General features: G+C 40.8%; 1 protein-coding gene across 1 annotated transcript in view; it reads right to left on the bottom strand.

Moving 5' to 3' along the window:
• Positions 1 to 6,251: 6,251 nt before the first annotated feature.
• The window catches only part of LOC129620598 (aromatase), a 30,757-nt gene continuing 14,271 nt past the window's right edge, over positions 6,252 to 22,737 (bottom strand). The window contains exons 3-9 of the mRNA XM_055536396.1: positions 20,289 to 20,443; positions 17,075 to 17,251; positions 14,495 to 14,609; positions 11,622 to 11,736; positions 10,803 to 10,965; positions 8,143 to 8,384; positions 6,252 to 6,966 (exon numbers count right to left, since the gene is read on the bottom strand). Of these exons, the coding sequence (XP_055392371.1) occupies positions 6,718 to 6,966; positions 8,143 to 8,384; positions 10,803 to 10,965; positions 11,622 to 11,736; positions 14,495 to 14,609; positions 17,075 to 17,251; positions 20,289 to 20,443 (1,216 nt within the window). The 3' untranslated portion in view covers positions 6,252 to 6,717. The remainder of the gene's footprint in view (positions 6,967 to 8,142; positions 8,385 to 10,802; positions 10,966 to 11,621; positions 11,737 to 14,494; positions 14,610 to 17,074; positions 17,252 to 20,288; positions 20,444 to 22,737) is intronic.

Raw genomic sequence — 22,737 nt, 5'->3', positions numbered from 1 at the left:
TTTGAGCATTCTTTGGCATTGCCTTTCTTTGGGATTCGAATGAAAGCTGACCTTTTCCAGTCCTGTGGCCACTGCTGAGTTTTCCACATTTGCTGGCATATTGAGTGCAGCACTTTCACAGCATCATCTTTCAGGAGTTGAAATAGCTCCACTGAAATTCCATCACCTCCACTAGCTTTGTTTGTAGTGATGTTTTCTAAGACCCAGTTGACTCACATGGGTTTCTTAGCATTTCTCAATTTGGCCAAAATGGAGAGGATTTTATGGCCATCATGAGGTCTGGTTTGCCCTCAAGTTGGTTTTAGAAAAGGCAGAGGAACCGGAGATCAAATTGCCAACATCCACTGGATCATCGAAAAAGCAAGAGAGTTCCAGAAAAACATCTATTTCTGCTTTATTGACTATGCCAAAGCCTTTGACTGTGTGGATCACAATAAACTGTGGAAAATTCTGAAAGAGATGGGAATACCAGACCACCTGATCTGCCTCTTGAGAAATCTGTATGCAGGTCAGGAAGCAACAGTTAGAACTGGACATGGAACAACAGACTGGTGCCAAATAGGAAAAGGAGTACATCAAGGCTGTATATTGTCATCCTGCTTATTTAACTTATATGCAGAATACATCATGAGAAACGCTGGACTGGAAGAAACACAAGCTGGAATCAAGATTGCCAGGAGAAATATCAATAACCTCAGATATGCAGATGACACCACCCTATGGCAGAAAGTGAGGAGGAACTCAAAAGGCTCTTGATGAAAGTGAAAGAGGAGAGTGGAAAAGTTGGCTTTAAAGCTCAACATTCAGAAAATGAAGATCATGGCATCAGGTCCCATCACTTCACGGGAAATAGATGGGGAAACAGTGGAAACAGTGTCAGACTTTATTTTTTGGGGCTCCAAAATCACTGCAGATGGTGACTGCAGCCATGAAATTAAAAGATGCTTACTCCTTGGAAGGAAAGTTATGACTAACCTAGATAGCATATTCAAAAGCAGAGACATTACTTTGCCAACAAAGGTCTGTCTAGTCAAGGCTATGGTTTTTCCTGTGGTCATGCATGGATGTGAGAGTTGGACTGTGAAGAAGGCTGAGCGCCGAAGAATTGATGCTTTTGAACTGTGGTGTTGGAGAAGACTCTTGAGAGTCCCTTGGACTGCAAGGAGATCCAACCAGTCCATTCTGAAGGAGATCAGCCCTGGGATTTCTTTGGAAGGAATGATGCTAAAGCTGAAACTCCAGTACTTTGGCCACCTCATGCGAAGAGTTGACTCATTGGAAAAGACTCTGATGCTGGGAGGGATTGGGGGCAGGAGGAGAAGGGGACGACAGAGGATGAGATGGCTGGATGGCATCACTGACTCGATGGACATGAGTCTGAGTGAACTCTGGGAGTTGGTGATGGACAGGGAAGCCTGGTGTGCTGCGATTCATGGGGTCGCAAAGAGTAGGACACAACTGAGCGACTGAACTGAACTGAACTGAACTGAATAGTAAATTAATAGCCAGGACATGGAAGCAACCTAGATGTCCATCAGCAGATGAATGGATAAGCAAGCTGTGGTACATATACACAATGGAGTATTATTCAGCCATTAAAAAGAATACATTTGAATGAGTTCTAATGAGGTGGATGAAACTGGAGCCTATTATACAGAGTGAAGTAAGCCAGAAAGAAAAACACCAATACAGTATACTAACGCATATATATGGAATTTAGAAAGATGGTAACAATAACCCTGTGTATGAGACAGCAAAAGAGACACTGATGTATAGAACAGTCTTACGGACTCTGTGGGAGAGGGAGAGGGTAGGAAGAATTGGGAGAATGGCATTGAAACATGTAAAATATCATGTATGAAACGAGTTGCCAGTCCAGGTTCGATGCACGATACTGGATGCTTGGGGCTGGTGCACTGGGACGACCCAGAGGGATGGTATGGGGAGGGAGGAGGGAGGAGGGTTCAGGATGGGGAACACATGTATACCTGTGGCGGACTCATTTTGATATTTGGCAAAACTAATACAATTATGTAAAATTTAAAAATAAAATAAAATTTAAAAAAAATAGTAAATTATTACTTTTTTCCTCCACTCTTTTTTTTCTTGCAGTACCACATGAATTGAAATTATGCAAAACTAAGAATGTTCCTAATGGTTAGGTAATAGCTTAATGGAATCTGATAATTTCCAGTTGAGGCAGCTGGTGCAATCCACATGTTAATACCATCACCTTATACTAAGTGAAGTTTTACAGCACTTTCCCATGAAACACCTATCTTGAGCATGAGCCTCCAAGCACTCATGGGAAGTGGGTAAGGCAGGTAGAATCATCCAAATTTTATGGATGAAGAAACCAAGATATTTCCTGACTTATTTTCTTTGGGTAATGAGATGAACATGAGGTGAAGTGAGACTTGAAAAGGGTTTACCCAGCATCACATGGGTGAGAGCCCAGAACCTGGGACTAGACTCCTCAGCCTTCCAGCAGTGAGTCCTGCTGCAGAGAGGCAGCATGATGGAGGGGCTGAGGGTTTGGAATGAGAAATGGGCAAGAATCGAACTCCTTTACTGGCTGAGTCCTTATGGGCAAGTCTCCTTTGTCTTATCATCTATACAGTGTGGGCCTTCCCAGGCAATCATACTAATGTGAGAGTTGTCAGGAAATTTAATGTGAGATCATGAATGCAGAAGCATCTGGCACATCTTCTGCTCCTCCAGCACATGAAAAGAGGTTGCAGAGTGTCATCATCAGCCTAATTACTGAGCATCGCCATTATCAGGTGCAAGGCTTACTGAGAGGTTGCCCTATACCAGACACTGTGCTGAGAGCGGCACCTAAATTATCCCTTGTAATTGCCACATCAACCTTCTGAGGAATTTATTATTCCTATTGGATTGATGAGAAAACTGAGATATGAGAAAGTAAATAAACATTTGACCCAAGTATACATTTGTAAAAAGACTGGGCCCAGAGTCAAGACTTTACTGCCTTCTTATTTGTAGATTTGTAGGTGAAAGAAACATTAAAAACACCTGGCATGCAGGCTCAGCTTCCAGGTCTTGCAACTTACAATTTTTATTACAAGAAATGTTTTATCAATACGTTAAAATGCTAAAGTCTGTGAAAAATTTGCTTTAGGCTGTAAGTACAGTGCATTTAAGATTATTCTTACAGTAATCATTCATAAGAACTTTAACTTTAATTAACTTTAACATAAAAACTCGCATAAGAATTTTAATTTGTTTTGTAGTCTGTAATGTTTGTTTCTTTTTATTTTATTTAAGAATAATTGCTTTACAGAATTTTGTTGTTTTCTGTCAAACATCAACATGAATCAGTGTCAAAATCAACATAGGTATACATATATCCCCTCCCTTTTGAACCTCCCTCCCATTTCCCTCCCCATCCCACCCCTCTAGGTTGATACAGAGCTCCTGTTTGGGTTTCCTGTAATGCTTTCTTGATAGAACATAAAAGAGACATGTATACCTGATGGGCTGGGTTTGATGACCAGATTGCCTTATCTATATGCATTCCTTTTGTCTTGTTGACCTGGTGGAAATGGTATGGCAGTGACTCCCTAGACATAGGTCAAAACCTGCTAAAAACTTCAGTAAGAGAATGAGTAATATCTTGAGTTGAGCCACAGAGAGTTTGTCTTTGCCCTTAGCGCTTGACTTTGTTTTTGAGCTGAGTTCAACTGAAAGTACCACAAATTCCATTCAACTCCATACTTTGACAAAGTTTAGCCAGTCTTTTTGCAAATACAGATGAGAAATTCAGTTCCAGAGACCAACTACTACAGGAGATTGAGGAGGGCCCAGCTAGCACTCTTTCCAGTGGGCCAGTGCCCCACACTTCTGTGAAATATTAGCACCATGAATGGTGAGGGGTGCTGCTTAGAAATAAAAAGTGACAGCTTCCAACTGGCATTTCCCATTATGTGGAGTCTTTCTAAATGAGATGATTTTCCATTTGGGGGAGGGAAGAGTAAGAGGTCGATGAAGATAGAGGCAGGTGTCTGGAACTTCCAAAGATGGGAGACTGCAGTTTTCCTCACAGGTTGAAAATGATAAGAGCCCTCATGTGTATGCATTTCACTAATAATTTTATACATTCCAGTTCTTTGAGAGTTGGTGAAGACAGAATACACAGCACATTCAGAGTCACAATTAAGTACTTAACAATAAGGCCAAATTCTGAAGCGAAAACAGGATTTTCAAATATACATTCATCAACCCAATGTAAAGTCAATGACATTCCATATTCCTTAAGCCAAGTCTGTACATACTTATGAGGTTTGTCAATACAGGGAAAAGAGTGACAAGCTGAACAATTACCCAGATAACTTGTTTCTGGGAGAGTTTGCTTAGATAACACTAACCAATATTTTCCCTCTCTCCTTGCCCCCACCCCACCCCAGTTTTCCCCGAGCATATTTTTGTATCTGCATTATCTATATACAACTATATTCACCTTCCATTTCACTTTGTATAGGCAGAGTATGACCTTGGCTGCATATATGCATATTAAATACAGTAGATGTTCAGGAGAATTAGACGGATGAAGTACAGGGATCCAAAGTCTGTTTTGCTCCACTATGTAGCTCCCGCCAAAGTAAACCATTAATAATCACCAAGTGAATTAATGAGGATCCGTTCTATCTAAAATCCTTTTCTTTCAAGCTTTTGAAGTGCTTGGATACTCATCTAGACCTGACTGCTTCCCTTGTGGCTCAGCTGGTAAAGAATTAGCCTGCAGTGTGGGAGATCTGGGTTCGATCCCTGGGATCCCTGGGAAGATCCCCTGGAGAAGGGAAAGACTACCCACTCCAGTATTCTGGTCTGGAGAATTCCATGGACTCTATAGTCCATGGGGTCACAAAGAGTTGGACATGACTGAGCGACTTTCATTTTCTAGACCTGACTACACAGATACATCCAGATACACAGATATATTTCTGCATATGTTTATGTCATATAGATGATCTAGATAATTTCAATTTCAAATACTTGCTGCTTTATTAATGCCCATCCTTTAATTTTTAGGATTCCTGCTTCTCCTTTACTTGATTTCTGGGTCAATTAGAATATCTCTGGGCCAGAGTGTCAATTCAGTATTGATCTTGAAAACAAATATGGGGAGTGAGAATAAGGGACAGGCATGGATTCCAAAAGAAAGAAAAGAGCTTCCACTCTCAGGAGCTTACATTCTCACTTTATACTCAGCTGTTGCCCTACTGCCAAACAGCAGGATGAGAAGAATATTCAGGTTGACTCAATGGCAAACATTTACATGTTTGTAAATGAATTTAGTGTTTTAGTTTTTATGTGGCATTCAGCAGATACACTTTTAAGGCCATATCAATAATACACAAGGAAAATACTATTAATACTTGGAAAATTCACTCATCTGTTTGATTTGGCACTAATTCCAAGATGAGCATTTTTCTACGGTTACATATAGTGATGATTCAGTAAATCAGGTTAACTGTTAAATCTCATAGGTAACTGTTAAATTGGAGCTAGGATAAAATGTGATTGTAGGGGTTCTACCCTGGCTGTGTTCTCTACTGATATGCTTGTTGCTCTTGGCTTAGGGTCATGGAAAGAAAGAAGAGGGAAGAAATGGTGAGAGAAAAGGATAATGGTACAAGGAGCACTCCTTAGAGTTTGAACCCACTGGGTTGTAGATTTAGATATACACTCCGAGTCTTACCCTCCCTTAAAATCACAGAAGCTTCAGTAAGAGTTAATAGGTGCCATTATCTAAATTTATCTCTTGGTTACTGCACTCCTGGAGCTAAGCAACTATGCAGACATGAAAAGAGGAATTTCATTTAATTTAAAATGTATTGTGTGAATTTTTTAGTATGGCAGATGAATGGTAGTAATTATATCTTATTCAGGCTATTAAAAAGTTACTTTTTTTCATATACCTGAATCTACACCTGTTGTATCAGAGGTAAGAGAGGAATAAATTGAGAAATTGGGAAAGGATAGTCTTCAATTTAACTTTTTCTGCAGACAAGTCACATGTAGAGAAACAAGAGTTAATTGAATATAGTTTGTAGGAAAAGTCAAATGCTGAATTTGTAAGCATTCTCCAAGGGTATGTAATCCCCACCCCACCAAAAAGCAAATGAAAACCGTTTTATTCACACTAGGAGATCCGAGATACATAGATGTTGGCCTGGCCTTTGTAATCAAATTGAGTGCTTCTGCCCCAGATGTTAAAAAGCTCCCAATTCAGTGTAGGACAGTAAGGAGCTGGGGTGAGTTTTGCTGGTGGCTTGTCTTTTCCAACTGAGAAGGCAATGGCAACCCACTCTAGTACTCTTGCCTGGAAAATCCCATGGACGGAGAAGCCTAGTAGGCTGCAGTCCATGAGGTTGCTAAGAGTCAGACACAACTGAGCGACTTCACTTTCACTTTTCACTTTCATGCAAAGCATGTTTTGTGGAATTGTGTCTTTAGGGCTGCAGTTTCCTGTACAAACTCTTGGCCTCTATTTTCTCTTGCAGTCTGGTGTCTGGTTTGGATCTGGTCAGATGAACCGTGTCTCCTGCCTAGCTGACAACCCACAGGAGGTAAGCCTATAAAATGGCACAGGCCATGGTTGTTCACGTGAGGAGGACTACCTGGCGAAGATGGGTGGTTCCCATGTGGAGTTCTGTTGAGCAGTGCTCTGGGGCAGGGACTGACCAAACTTCTTTAGCACTCGAGGCACTTGTCTGAATTTCTTGGGGTGAAAATCATTTCTAGCCGGTCGCTGGTCTCATCTGGATGCAAGGATAAGTCATTTTTCTTCTGCATCTTCTCAACGCACCGATCTTGCAAAGTCTGCACGTGGAAGCGTCTCAGAAGGGTGACCAGGATGACCTTCATCATCACCATGGCGATGTACTTTCCCGCACAGGCCCGGGGCCCAAAGCCAAATGGCTGAAAGTACCTGTAAGGAACCTGGGAAAGAGATCAGACAATTAGCCAGGGTAGTAAAGGCTAGAGTCATGCATCTCCGTTTGATTCGCCCTGAAACCACAGTCAGTCAGAATGCTCGGTTTTAGTGATATGGCCATACTGCTTCTTCACAGACAGGAATGACTATGACTCAGATAAGACTCTTTCTCCTTCCAGTTTGATTCACCCTTTGTGATACAGATACAACCTCAATAATCCCCAGTTACATTTTCATGTAAAGTACTCAGCTATCTCTGGGGGAAGGCCACATCTTTACTGCTGTTCTGCCAGTCACTGAGGCAAAGCCTGTTGTTGTCCCAGGCCATATAACCTGATGCCAAGGACAGATTTAGGCACTCCTAAAGTGTGCGCTCCTGTCCTATTAATGCCAAGAATCTAAATATTTTTTGTTATACAAATATTTAAAGGGACACACCTCTCTGTCTTCTCCCCATTTGGATTCTGGCATCTAATAGATGCTTAGTTATTTTAGACCAATTGGCAACATGGCATGGGTTGCTTACATACAAGCAAAATGAATTAGAGAACTGGTTTAACTTAGATCATATTTCTTCCCCATATGGCAATGGGAAAAGGGGCACAGAGGGAACTATATGGATAATTCAGATTTTTTTTTTAATTGCCTAGAATTTGATGTAACAGAGGCAGAATCTCCAGTACACCTTAATTAAGAACAAGATGGGAGTGCTTCTAATTACCACGTCCTGTTTAGAATAGAGACTAGTACTTGTGGGGCCATTTGGAGAACCAAAGGCAGACTGCAAAAAACAAATCATTTCTTCTCATTTGATTTCCATCTAATCATCATTGATGATGCTTCAGCTGAATCTACATGATGACAATGTGATAAGTTTAAATGGAAAAGTGGGTTGGTTAATCAAACTTCATCTCATTTTAGGCAAATTAAGGGCCTGAATTGTTCACACTTTGATCTCTCATGTGCCCTCCATGAAGACATTTCCAAGAGCTGGAAAGCCAGCCTCCTTGGCTCGAGGACAGAACTGATGGGTATGTTCTAGTCAGGGGAAATGTGTTCTCTCCTGGTGAGGCTGGAGGGGATGAGTGAATAGAATGAAATGTACAAACACAAATACAGAGGGGATTTAACAGTTGATGCTTTCAAGGGTGGCACGCTCAGTTTTAAGGAAGGACTCTTACATTCTTGGCAAAGTTTTCAAGAGTAAACTCATTAGGCTTTGGGAAAAACTCGAGTCTATGCATTCTTCCAAGATTCAGGATAATGTTAGTCCCCTTTTTCACCGGGTAGCCATCGATGACGTCATCCTCTAAGGCTTTGCGCATGACCAGGTCCACAACGGGCTGGTACCGCATGCTCTCATTAATAAAGTTTTCCACCACTTTTAGCTTTTGCATATCATCAATCCTTATGTCTCTTTCACCTGTAGAATAAGATTAAAAAGACACAGCTCATGTTAGTTTCAATATATGGTCAGTGTTTAAAATCATACATTTTCCACCGAACAGTTTGCCCTTAGTTGAAAAAATGTATATCTATAATTCTAATGTAAACCAGTAACTGGAGTAAAATATCCTGTGCTTGTTCTGTAGAATGTCTTATGAAAATTTTGATTTGAATTTTATTATCTTAACATCTAGGGGTTTCATAGTTAAGTCTAAATTTCTAGAAAATAACAAAAGCGAAAAACATTGGATCCACATCCCCACATGGCCGCAGCTGGCTGAGGCTGGGTGTCTGAGGAGCCCTATAGAAAAACTCTCTGCAGCATGATGTAGACCTACACAGTTTGCTTCAAACATTTATCTGCCACTACTGTGGTTCTTGAGTTTGGTTCCCTACTCTAAATTCTAGAAGATGTTAATTTCTTCTTTAGTCAAAGTGAGATGGTGAGTTTAATCATGTTCAAGGAAATGTTCTCTTCTGGTATCCTGTGCAGTCATCTGTCAGAAAATGTCTTTGATCATCCCTCCTCCCCATCTCATCCAGGACAACCTGGTGTGTTAAGGTGCCAAGAACTCCCTCTCCCCACCACACAAAAGGGGGTCCTGAGATAAGCCCTAGGTGAGCTGGGGATTGGTGGACACCTCTACAGTCTCAGTATGGCCCAACACTGGTCAGACAGGCTCAGATAACTCTAAAGCATTCTCAAATGGAGTATCAGTTCTGTAGAATGAAATTCAACCCAGAGTTCCAAGGCAGGTCTGTCTCCTGTATAACTATGCTATCCAGGAGAGGTCTACTTGGTCAGAGAACTCTACTGACCCAGCCCTTCATGTACTGCTCTTTGTGTTTAGCTGGGGTGGGGAGGTAGAGGGCAGATGATGGGGGAGGTAATCCAAGTCATTTCCTAGGAATGACCAGGTGTGTGGGGGTCTAGAGGGAGCACGTGCACATGCACGAGTGTTTGTCCCGGTTTTGTGTTTCAAGAGGACTGTTTTGTCAGGGAGACATCATGGAGCACAAGCCCTTTTCACCTCTCAAGGAAATTGTATTAAAGGCTTATGATGTCAAGAGCAATTTCCTCCTTGTTGCCTGCAGTCTGTCATTCTATGACTCTCCTTCTCACTCCGGTGAGCCTGCTTGTTGAGTTCTTTTCCTCATGATACTGAGAGCCCCAGGACTGCAGAGATGGCTCTGGCTCCTTCACCATGGTGACCCCGTACCTGGCACAGAACCCATAACCTGAAATGGGTGCTCGAGAAAACATTCCAGAACCAAAGCCTGGAGGTTATTGTGGTTCCTCGTTATCTACCTTCCCAGGCAGCTTTACTCCCACAACAGCACGTCTGCAGAAACCTTCTTTCACATATTTAATACTTGTATGAAATTTCACCTTATTGTCAACTATTTCAAGCAGCTCTCAATTGTTTTAAAGGTAAATAAGATAAAATTTTTTTTAAATGTATTGGCTTTTGTCAAAGAAATAGGTTGTTTCGTAGAGACTCTTTAAAGTCAACAAAGAAAAATCTATCATTATAGATATCTCTTCACATGTGTCTGAAATGTACTCCTAAAGAGATTACTTATGTGAAGCATGTTCCAAATAAAGCATTTCATTTTCTCCCAGAAAGCAATTCTGACTTGAATGTGGCAGTATTTTTAGGGGAAGGTGGGGATATCAGAAGCAATGCGAGAATGATGTGAAGCAGAGGCAGAGCAGGAGGAGATGGAGTTGGGAAGACCTGAGCAGGGACCTGGGGGCTCCCCTGCAGAGGAGGAGAGGTAGGGGAGGAAGGGCCAGCAGTCCAGGACCGTGGGGGAGGGAAACTGATTGTTACCTGCCTTTGCTATCACCCTCTCTTCCTGCCTCTGCTCCCAGCTGGAAGAAAGGATTGCTGGAAACCTGGAAACGCTGCCTTAAATGATAGCCATTTCCCTAAGTGGACCTTCAAAAGCCTTTGGTACTGACAAGGTAGCAAATCCTTGTGGATGATCTCATGTGTTTTAAACACAGACATATAAAACCACATGTATGTGCTTATGTCACCCTTTAAAAAGACCTTGAAGAATACACAAAATAATAACAGTGATTCCCTCTGGGAATTGGGATGAGGCTGAAGAGAAGAGTGGTTGGGTTCAGGTGACATTATTTTCTGCTTTATACATCTCTGCATTATTTGGATTTTTTCAATGAGTATGTGCTATTTTAAAATTAGGAAAACACAGGAAGAACTATCATTTTAACCTGTCTGGCATAATGAAAATACGACCCAATGACTTGCCTTATTGTTCTCTGAGCAGATTTTAACAAAGTTTTTGACATAAAAATTTTAGGACATAGAAGCTAATATCAAGAAATTATTTTCTGAGCTCTAGTGTTTGTTTGATAAATTCTTACCAACAACAGTCTGGATTTCCCTCATTATTGCCTCTTCAACCTGGGGATGCTTTGCAATGAGAAACAGCATGAAGAACACAGAAACAGACATGGTGTCTGGCGCTGCGATCAGCATTTCCAATATGCACTGGTTTACATTCTCTCTTGTAAGTTCACCACGTTTCTGAAGAATGGGAAGGGAGAGAAATATTGGGAAAGTGAGTGAGGTTCAGAACAGGAAGGGAGGTGGCACTCAAGGATCATTCACCTCAACAAAATGAAATCGTAGGAATTACAAGTCTCTGGAATTGACAATGGACAGTTTTATTAATAATCTTCAGCTCAAAGCCAAACAGTTTAGACATTTATCTATGTATTTCATGTCTTTGCACTCCCTGGTTTTCATGTTTTGTATTGTACAGACACAGAGATGTTTAAATCTTAAGGGTCAGTCCAATCAGATTATCTAATACTGAGCTATTTAGTTTGGGTATTATATAAACACTAAAGCAAACATTTAAAAGCAGAAACATGCAGCAATTGACAAGGGGGAATTTTTAGACACCTATATACAATCATACATGCTTTCCAGGTGGCTCAGCGGTAAGGAACCTGTCTGTAATGCAGGAGACCTGGGTTCAGTCCCTGGGTCAGGAAGATCCTCTGGAGGAGCAAATGGCAAGCCACTCCAGTATCCTTGCCCGGAAAATGGACAGAGGAACCTGGTGGGCTACAGTCCATAGGGTTACAAAGAGTAGGACATGACTGAACAACTGAGTACGCTTGCATACAGTCATACACATATGTTGTGTGGGAATTATGGTCAGTGTAAATCTGTACCTCAGCAAAAATCAACTCAGTGGCGAAATCTATGCTGTCTTCCAGCTTCTCTGCTATTGAAATCCTGTGTCTTTTTTCTTCTATGAGAATTTCCATGGCATCTTTCAAGTCCTTGCTGGAAATAAAAGTGAAAATATAATCTACCTGTTGTACTCAGTTAAGACACCAAAAAATGGATTTATTTGCCGTTTAAATAAAATGAAATGCTGTAGATGAAGCTATTAGTACTCATGAATAACCAAATTTATGCTTAATTATTTGCAAATATCCTTAAATTATGTATACATTACAATTCATATTAAGGAACCAGAGTTAGCCACATATCTAGCTACTGGTAGCAAAATCAAGGCTATAACCTATAGTTAAATGTTGAGAATTGTTACCAAAAGGCTAAATCCAATGTATTTTCTTAAGTATTGGCATGATAGAGAAAATACATACTGGCTTTCTCACTTGTATGTGGAATCTTTTTATTTTAATTCTATTTATTCATTTTGGCTGTGCTAGGTCTTCACTGCTGCCTGGGCTTTTCTCAGTTTGCAGTGAGTGGGGGCTACTTTCTAGTTGCGGTGTGGGCTTCTCATTGTGATGGCTTCTCTTGAGGCAGAGCACAGCCTCTGGGGCATGCAGGCTTCCGTAGTTGCAGCACTTGGACTCAGGAGTTTGGCTCCCAGGCTCTAGCGCACAGGCTCCATGGTTGTGGCCCACAGGCTTAGTTGCTCTGGCTCATGTGGAATCATTCTGGACCAGAATCGAACCTGTGCTCCTGCATTGGCAGGCAGATTCTTTACCCCTGGGCCACCAGGAGAGCCTCATGTGAAAGCTTTTTAAAAGTGGGATGGCAAAACCAATACGATATTGTAAAGTAAAATAAATAAATTAATTAATTTAGAAATAATAGAAGTGGGAGTTCATAGCCACATAGAGCAGATGGTTGTCTACCAAGGCATGAAGTTGAGGGTGGAGGCAAACTGGTGGTGGTGATTATTAAAAGATACAAACTTCAGGTTATAGTAAGTCACTGAGATGTCATGAACAGTATGTGTTCATATTACTGTGTTGTATATTTGTGAGTTGCCAAGAGGGATCTTTAAAGTTCTCATCACAAGAAAAATTTTGTAACTGTTGTATGGTGAAAGATACTAGACTTATTATGATGATAATTTTGCTGAGTATACACATATTGAATCATTATGTTGGATAACTGAAACATAATTTTATGTTATTGATATCTTAACAAAAAACAAATATTGGCATATTGCAAGGGCATATGGGGAAGAAGACTAAAAAATTTCTCTAGATCTTTACTGCTCTCGGTCATAGGAGATGTTACCTAGTTTGCTATCCATTAGCAAATTTTATATATTGAGAGAATGTTGCTGAGCCAATTTTAAAGAAAACAAAGAGGAACAGTCTCATGTGATAAGTTTCTGTGGGCCTGCTGACAATAGTGAAGATGAAATAATGACCAAATGTAGCTGCAGACCAGTATGACTCTTTAAACCACCACAAAATCTGACCAGAGTGAAGAGATGAATAATTGACCTTATTGATTCAAGTCACACTAAGCTCTGGTTGAGACAAAGAGAAGTGTTTAAAGGACCACGTGTCCAAATCATCCACCTGATACTCATCGACCAGTTGCGAACATGTAAGAGCAACATGAAGCTGAGTTCCTCCTTGGAGACTAATATTACTGAATTTCAACATGTGCAAATGGATGAAGTTAGCTCTTCAACCAAGTTTGGGAACTTTAAGAGTTGAAGAATTTAAGATAGTCTGGACATCTGAGTAAGATATGAACAGAGGTATGAAGGTAGCTAACATGTTTATTGTCGCCTATGTGTCATGCGCTGTGCTGACTGCCCTACATAGAGGATCTCATTAACTCATATCCCACCCTGGAAAGTAGGTTATATTTTATTTTTAAGAACTTCCCAAGACCATTTGGTTACTAAGTGGTAGAGACAGGATACAAATCAGGTCTGTCTACCTCTAAATCCCCTGGGTTTTCCATTAGTGGTTAGAGGTGGCATGTTTAGTGGCTGGCAACTTACACACTGGAGCTTCCGTGGTGGCTCAATGGTAAAGAATCTGCCTGCCAAGCAAAAGACACAGGTTTGATTCCTGGGTCAAGAAGATCCCCTGGAGTAGAAAATGGCAACTCACTCCAGTATTTTTGCCTGGGAAATCCCATGGACAGAGGATCCTGGTGGGCTATAATCCATGGGGTTGCAAAAGAGTTTGACATGACTTAGTGACTAAACAACAACAACACTTGCACCTGAAAACCCAATGATTATCCAGCAGGCCATTGGGCATTTGTCCAGTCTTTTGCTAGACTAGTCTGAGACCAAGGCAAAGCCATTTAATGACAATTTTAGGATCCCCCAAGACATAAGATGTATAATTAAACAAACAAAAAAAACACACCTTATAAAAGTTCATCATGAAAAAATTCTTTTGTGACTACTGTCAATTCTTACAAGTTGCATTAAATAAAATTGTTTCAATATAATACAATAAATGATTTCATGTTTCCATTTTTCTAGATATAAAAAGAAAATTTTGACAAATAATAATGATAGGTTCAGCCAACCCTTTTGTCTTCAACTCAAAACACACTGCAGTGTCCTAGTTCTAGATTTGGGGTTCTTAGCTTCCTAGATGAAAAGCATCCCTGGGCCTAAGGCTGCCTTTCTGCTGTGGTCTGGCCACATGTGCCCAAAGCACTGTAAGAAGTGCTTCACCAGCATCTTAATCAACAGCTCCCTGTGGTTCTGGGGACGAGAAAGCTTGCCAAAGAGGCCAGAAATATCTGAGACACACACAAATCAGTCTCATCAAAAATTATTCCAAAATGTGTTACTTACACAGACTTTTCATACTTTCTGCACAGCCAAGAAATCTTAAAGAAGATGTCTGGTTTGAGAAGGAGAGCTTGCCATGCATCAAAATACCCCTGGATTTTAACCACGATGGCACTTTCTGCAAAAACATCAAAGCAGATGAGCAAAAATATGAGTCCAAGAAGGGTATGCTAATGAAAGAAGATCCCCTGTAGACTCTCCTAGCATCTTGGACTCTAAGCAGGACAAAGTTCTGTCTTCAGTGGGTGCTACAGCCACATGAATGTCACCAAAGAAATCAACACTAATTCATTCTACTTTAGCACCTAAATGGCCAAGTTAACCAGAGATTTGGCAGTTTTCATGTTTATGGTAGAGATCCAGCTTAGACTCTCACATGCTTCTCTTTGGCTGAGCCTCCAACACCTTCTGTTTTCCTGACCATGGGAAATAAAAAGTAATTAATGCTATTATGGCCTCAATTTGGTACCAAAGGCAAAAAGCCTTGCCATTCTTCTGCTTATATTTCAGTTCAGAGTGTAGAATTTATGTTGTAGTCTTCAATGCCTTATCCTAAGTCTCATGAACAGTCAGTTCTTAATTGATTTTCTTGAATTACATTGAATACTAGAGATAAGAAAAAACACTGCTTTTCTCAAATTATACACAAGGGAAGGGAAGAGACATGTATTTTCAACTGCTAAACACCAGGCGCAGGGTAAGGTGCTTTACAAAGAAACTTCATTTCATCCTTAGAGTCTTGTGAAGGGAGTGAGAGTGTCCTCATTGTGCAGATGCAGAAGCTGCAGTTCATAGAAATGAAGAAGTTTGCCCAACACCATACAGCCAGTGTGGCTGGCAGCCCCTAGGCTGCAGCCCAGTCCTATCTGACCTCAGGGCCATGTCCTTTCCTCTTTGGTGCACTGTGTCCCCCAGGCCCATTGAGAGTTTAACAAGGACCCAGTGAGCAGGTGGAAATACACATAACTCTGTATGGATTATGCAGGCTCTTAGCAGCAAAATCTGCATCCATAAGTTAACAGAGAGTTGTACAATGCACTTTTCCTTACCCCTCCTATGATTCAAGGCTGTTTGGGAATCAAGGAGAAGGGGCTTCTAAAATAGGTAACTGTCAGTCCTTAGGAGTGTGTGGGACAGGCAAATAGGACTTTTACAGTGCCTCTCTGAAAGGAGTTCAGACAAGAGGCTGTGACTAAGGTCCTCAGAGTGAATGAGACACCCATCCTGATGTCAATCAGACTATAATGTCCTCTTGAAAGAAATAATTAAAGAGTGGGGACAGGAGGCGAGGAGAGTGGAGAAAAGGAAGGGAGGGCTTATCATTTGTTTGCTTGTCCAAATGTGGTCAATCAGGGAGCAGGTGTGATAGCTCAGTTGGTGTGGGCAAGAGTGAAAATCATGCCTTGTTCTTATTCCTGTGATGTTCTTCCCTCAGATCTGCAGGGGGTTCAGGGCTAAACTTCATCTGGGGCTTTGTTCAGATGTCCAATCCGCATCAGAGGATCAAGAGACCTTCCTGATCACCCTTGCTCTCCACTATAGTTTTGGCTTCTTTCCAACTGCCCCCCTTTGCTTTCTAGCCCTTTGCCCTACTTTTTTTTTTTCAAGGCACTTATTATTGCCTAAAATATTACTAGACAGTAACTTGTTTACTCTTCATATGGCCACTGGGATGTACACTCTTTGAAGGCAAGGACTTTACCTAGTTCATTGCTGTAACCCCAGAACCTAAACCTGCCATAAAATAGGCAATCAATAAATATTAGTTGAATGAATGTATGAATCAGTGAACAGTTAGAAATCAAATCGGGAGAAATTTCTTTAAGCTGACAACAGCAGAATGGAATGAATCCACATGATTAATGTTTGTTTTTTTTTGTTGGTGGTAGAGTTAAATGGATGTGTTTAATATTTGTTTCTATAATAAAATGAGGAAAGCATCTTCTTGAGTGAGAAATCTTGCCAGGATTGTTATAAATGCTACATCACAAGCTTTATGTGAAGCAATTTTTTATACTACTTGGCACATTGTAGATACTAAATTTATGGTAGTTATCATCATCACTTTAAGCAGCATCAGCTCAAAGTTTTCATACTTAGTGGCTTTGAGGGAGAGGTGTAAGTGTATATTTATGTGTGTGTGTTTGTATATATACATAGAAAGTTAAATAGATTGAATGTGGCTATGGGTTTGTATGTGTATGTGTATGTGTATGTATGCATATATATCATGTGCAAAAGAAGGTTGGTAATGGTTGAATACATAGGTTTGGTGGTAGGATGTATTTATGACCAAATGAAATGATCACATCTATTAAGTTTCAGCTGTGGGTAGAATTATCTTATTTCCTAGAGCAATGAGAAGAGATACAAAAGAAATAGAAGATGGCTCTTGCTATGAATATTTAAGAGCTTATAAATAAAGAATGCAGACATACTAGGAAAACACTTTAGAAATACTTAGAAAGATTTAAATAAGAGCAGTGTACAAAAAAGTGTATCTTTCCATGAGTTCATTATCCTTCTCATGCCCTGTTTAGTAAAGGGCTGAATGTCAAGTCATGAGAATGAAAATTTCAGTACCATCCAAGGGGATCCCCAGGAAGAGCACGTTAGAGGTGTCCAGCATGATGCGCCGCATGAGGGTCAACACGTCCACATAGCCCAAGTCATTGCAGACCTCCTCCAGCCTGTCCAGATGCTTGGTGATGGAATCAGCACAGATGGTCACCATGCGCACCAGGCCAGGGCCGGACAAAGCTGAAGGGGACAACATCAGAGTGAGCTACCTCCAACTCCAGGGCACACAGCAATCAGGCAATTTTGGCTTTTTATGTTCAGAGCTTAACTGACCACAGATTTTTATTCAATAACTGGGTGGAAATTTTCATATTCTTCTTTATGCTTTCTCTGTATTCTTTTAATTTTCTACAGCAGGTCATCACATTTATGGTTAAAAATGAAAAAATAAATATTTTAAAAACAGGCTATTCAAAATTATACTTTTCTTCATATGATAACAAATCATTTGTGAGATTGCAAATGAACTATGTAATACTTGTGGTTATAAATCACAAATCTGTGATTTTCCATGTTTATTATATACCCTTCTAAAGAAGATTTGGATTTGGTAATAGGATATTTTATGTTTCATTGGATGGCAGAATATTGCTATAGAACTATTTAAGTTGGATCTTACTGTTTTGATCTAAGGTGCTTACTGTTTAATATAGGTTGGGCTCCCCTAGTGGTTCAGATGGTAAAGTGTCTGTCAGCAATGCAGGAGACCTGGGTTTGATCCCTGGGTTGGGAAGATCCCCTGGAGAGGGAAATGGCAGCCCACTCCAGTATTCTTGCCTGGAAAATCCCATGGACCGTGGAGCCTGGTAGGCTACCGTCCATGGGGTCACAGCTAATTTTCTAAATTACCAAATGTTTTTGTTGTTGTTTAGTCGCTAGGTATGTCTGACTCTTTGCAACACCATGGACTATTGCCAACCAGGCTCCTCTGTCCCAGGCAAGAATACCGGAGTGGGTTGCCATTTCCTTCTCCAGGGGATCTTCCTGACTGAGGGGTCGAACCTGCGTCTCCTGCTTGGCAGGTGGGTTCTTTACCACTGAGTCAATTGGGAAGCCCTTACCAAATATAACCTTCTCTTAATCTTAGTTTCTCTTCAAACTACAATCATTTATTGTACTCAATCAATGTCATAACAACAAAACAAATCCTTGTTTGAGCAGTCTTTCTCATAGAACTGTGTACTCTTTCAGGGCAATGATAACCTATTAGCTTTGTACTTCAAGTCCATAGTACCTGGTGGCTCTCCAAATGTATTTGTCAAATAGAGGAATGAATGAAACCTGGTAGAGTTAACTAGCTCTATTCTCTCCCTTTGCTCTGTTTCTGACTGTCTTAGCAACTAGTGGGTCATGATGGTAGATGGTCTAACTTGAGAGTTTAACTCTTAAAATTATTTTTCTCCTTGTTTTAAGTTACTTTGAGTTTTCTTTAGGAGTAATTGCTTTTTTATATCTTTTGTTATTCAGATTTTCTGTTAAATTCAGAGTGCTCAAACAAAGCAACTCAGCTGTGCTGCAGAGCCCCTGAAGACACACTTTACAAATAAGAAAGAGACCTGTAAGTGGTTCTAGACTCTAAGCATTTCCACCCATGTATAAAAAGGAAGCTTGGGTTGGCAGCATAATTTCTAACTTAAGGAAGGAGTTGGAGATATGGAAGTTGGGGATGCTGTTTTATGGGTGACTGTCACATCCACAAGTGGGACAACTAATTCCTTCATGAATCAATCCTTTGCATGAAAGGATTGGCCTTGAATATCAGTTCCAGGCTGATGTCTGATTTTTCTCTAAGTTCAAGAGTTTTAAGCCATATTTCAAATGTATAAACAGAATGTAATATCACTGATAGGGCCATGGGCCAAAGAATGTGGTCAGCTTCTAGAAGCTGGAAAGGGCAAAGAAACATTTTCTCCATAGATCCTCCAGAAAGGAATAGTTTTCCCAGTATGTTGATTGGAGAAGGAAATGGCAACCCACTCCAGTATTCTTGCCTGGAGAATCCTATGGACGGAGGAGCCTGGTAGGCTACAGTCCATGGGGTCATTAAGAGTTGGACATGACTGAGCGACTTCATTTTCACTTTTCACTTTCATGCATTGCAGAAGGAAATGGCAACCCACTCCAGTATTCTTGCCTGGAGAATCCTAGGGACAGAGGAGCCTGGTGGGCTGCCATCTATGGGGTCGCACAGAGTCGGACACAACTGAAGCGACTCAGCAGCAGCAGCAGCAGTATCTTGATTATTGCCCTGTGAGACCCACATCAGACTTTTGACCCATAAAACTATAAGAAAGACTTCAATTCCAGTGGCAGATGGTAAAGAGGGAAAACACTAGATAAAGATGTTTGGAATCTAGCTTTTGCTATTCCATAATCTGGCTGTGTTACCTTGGGGAAAAGTCACAAGCTCTCTAGAAATGTATCTACTTAAGTAAAAAACTCAGAGCCTGGAAGAAATGACATATATAGCCACTCACAGTTTTAAAATTCTCTAAGTTATTTGCAAATTGTTTTCTGTTAAAACATACGGGATGTCAACCAATGGTTCAGCAAACACGTTGGCTATGCTAAATATGGCTGGTGGTGGTTTAGTCACTAAGTCGTGTCCGACTTTTGTGGCCCATGGACTGTAGCCCACCAAGCTCCTCTCCTCTGTCCATGGGATTTTCCAGGCAAGAATACTGGAGTGGGTTGCCATTTCCTTCTCCAGAGGATCTTCCCAACCCAGGGATCGAACCCAGGTCTCCTGCATTGCAGGCAGATTCTTTACTGACTGAGCTATGAGGGAAGCCCGAAATATGGCTGACACACTAAATTCTTAATTGAAGTGACATTAAGTGTATAGAGAGCCAATTCTTTTTTAAATCCATGAGATGGATATAGAAACAGGAAGAACCAGATCAAAGTGCTTAAATATGTAGGCTCTGGGGTTGTCTTCTGTGCTAACATTTACTAATGATGGAAATTGGGCCAAATAGTTAACCTCTTTATGCCTCAGTTTTCTCATTTGCAAAATGTAGGTGGTATTATTATTTACCACATGGGGTTGCTGTGGAATTAAGAATTAAGTGTTTAAAATAGTGCCTACTATGTAATACATGTGTAATGAATGTTAGCTGTAACCATTTTAAAACTATGAAGCAGAAGAAGTTAAAAATGATTTCAAAACAGACATGTTCATAGACAAAGCAGCAGAATGTACCCGACACCTGAATACCTTTTGTAAAGAAAGGTCGAACAACTTTCCAGAGTGCTGGATTATTGTTAAATATGATGCCTTTCTCGTGCATGCCGATGAATTGCAACCCAAGTTTACTGCCAAATCGGGATATGTAGTGACTGTGCTTCATTACATGGAACATACTTGAGGACCTGCAGCAAAAGCAAAACTTGGTGTTGATTTTCAAGGGTCAAGAACTCAAAATGATGAGTTTGACTACCTGTTGGCTCTTGTAGCAAATGCATTTGATCTAGACAAAAATGCATAATTTCTAGTGTTAGATTAAATGAGTATTTGTGTTAGCGCAAGAACCTCCTCCTCCAGTTAAAACATTTCTACCTACTAGCTCTCTGTTTGGGCATCACTAAAGATCAACAAACAACACACACAACACACACAGAGTTATTTGTTATTTGCCCTTCTTCTCTAATACCAAGTCTCTAAAATATTACCCATTAATGTGGTCAAAGCTTCAAGGCTGTAAGAAACTGCACCCTCCACATCACCACGTTTCCAAGAGCCTCCAGCCCTGAAGCAGCCTCACTCCAGATGGTGCCCTTCTCTCCCCTCCCCGGGAGGTGAATCTCAGAATTGGGAGATGCTGGAATATTTGAAGTCTCATCACTTTAGTCTGGAAGCAGCAGTTGCCTTGTACCACCTATTCCCCAGAGTCTCTAATCAGGCCTGGTCCCCCCAGGGGTATCATTCTGGGACTGAAGGATACACCTGGGTACCTCTGCCTTGCGCTTGACTGACTTGGGTGGACCTGGAAGGCTCTCTGTGGCGGTGACAGCAATTCTTTTGGGGCTCTGCATCCATCATGAATCACCAGGGTCTAGAGGGTCACAGAGTTCTCCCAAGATGTAGGATACGTTGAGCCCTTGGATAGCCCTTGATGTGGCATCCCTGGGACTTTGCCAATAGCCCAAGCTTCCTTCAACTTCCCAGTTCTTCTTCCACTACTCTGCCCTCTACCCTCACTCCTGGACCAGTTCTTACAGCCTAGTCTCAGCCTTCAGAACAAGTAGGGAGGAAGGAGGCAGCCCCCCTCCCCACAGATCTCCTCCAGGGCTTGCTTCCTACCTCCAATCCCAATAGAATTAGGGCATGACAAGACATTGAGTATTATAGAATTTTTAAAAATTCTAGCTGAACGCATCATGGGGCCTCCACACGTGAGGAGAATATTATCTTAGGACAGCGGTACAGAATTCTGCAGAGAGGCTCACTTTGGTGAGAAGCTCTTTTATGAAGGCTGCTTATAAGTTAGGCTATGGCATTGGAAGTATAAATCAATCATTTAAATTATTTAATAATTGAAAGGATAGGGTTTTCTGTGTAATATCATGTGATCTCCAAAAGTGACAGTTTTACTTCTTTTCCAATTTGAATTTCTTTTATTTCTTTTTCTTCTCTTATTGCTGTGGCTAGGACTTCCAAAACTATAGCAAATGAAAATGGCAAGTGTGGGCATCCTTGTCTTTTTCTTGATCTTAGAGAAAAAGCTTTCAGCTTTCCACCATTGAGTATGATGTTTGCTGTGGGTTTTTTATACATGGCTTTTATTATGTTGACATAGATTCCCTCTATGCCCACTTTCTGGTGAGTTTTTATTACAAATGGCTGTTAATTTTTATCAAAACCTTTTTCTGCATCTGTTGAGATGATCACATGGTTTTTACTCTTCAATGTGTTAATGTGGTATGTCACACCAATTGACTTGTGGATATTGCAAAAATACACAAACAATGAAAGATCAGAAAGAGAAATTAAGGAAACACTACCATTTACAATTACATCAATGAAAATATGATACCTAGGAATAAACTTACTTAAGGAGGCAAAAGACCTGTACTCTGAAAACTAAAGACACTGATGAACTAAATTGAAGACCACACAGATGGAAAGATATACCCATGTACTTGGATTGGAAGATTGAATATTGTTAAAATGATTATACTACCCAAGGCAATCTACAGATTCAATGTAATCTCTATCAAATTACCAATGACATTTTTCACAGAACTAAAACTAAAAATTTTTTAATTTGGAAACACAAAATACCTTGAGTAATTAAAGCAATCTAGAGAAATAAAAATGCAGCTGGAGGAAGCAGGCTTCCTGACTTCAGAGTATACTACAAAGCTGCTGCTGCTAAGTCACTTCAGTCATGTCTGACTCTGTGTGACCCCATAGACGGCAGCCCACCAGGCTCCCCCGTCCCTGGGATTCTCCAGGCAAGAACACTGGAGTGGGTTGCCATGTCCTTCTCCAATGCATGAAAGTGAAAAGTGAAAGGGAAGTCACTCAGTCGTGTCCGACTCTTAGCGACCCCATGGACTATAGCCTACCAGGCTCCTCCGTCCATGGGATTTTCCAGGCAAGAGTACTGGAGTGGGGTGCCATCACCTTCTCCGTACTACAAAGCTACAGTAGTCAAAATAGT

Source organism: Bubalus kerabau, chromosome 10 (assembly GCF_029407905.1).
Source record: "Bubalus kerabau isolate K-KA32 ecotype Philippines breed swamp buffalo chromosome 10, PCC_UOA_SB_1v2, whole genome shotgun sequence".
NCBI lineage: Eukaryota > Metazoa > Chordata > Mammalia > Artiodactyla > Bovidae > Bubalus > Bubalus kerabau.
The sequence above is the reverse complement of the archived record's forward strand: the minus strand, read 5'-3'. Positions and strand labels throughout refer to the sequence as shown.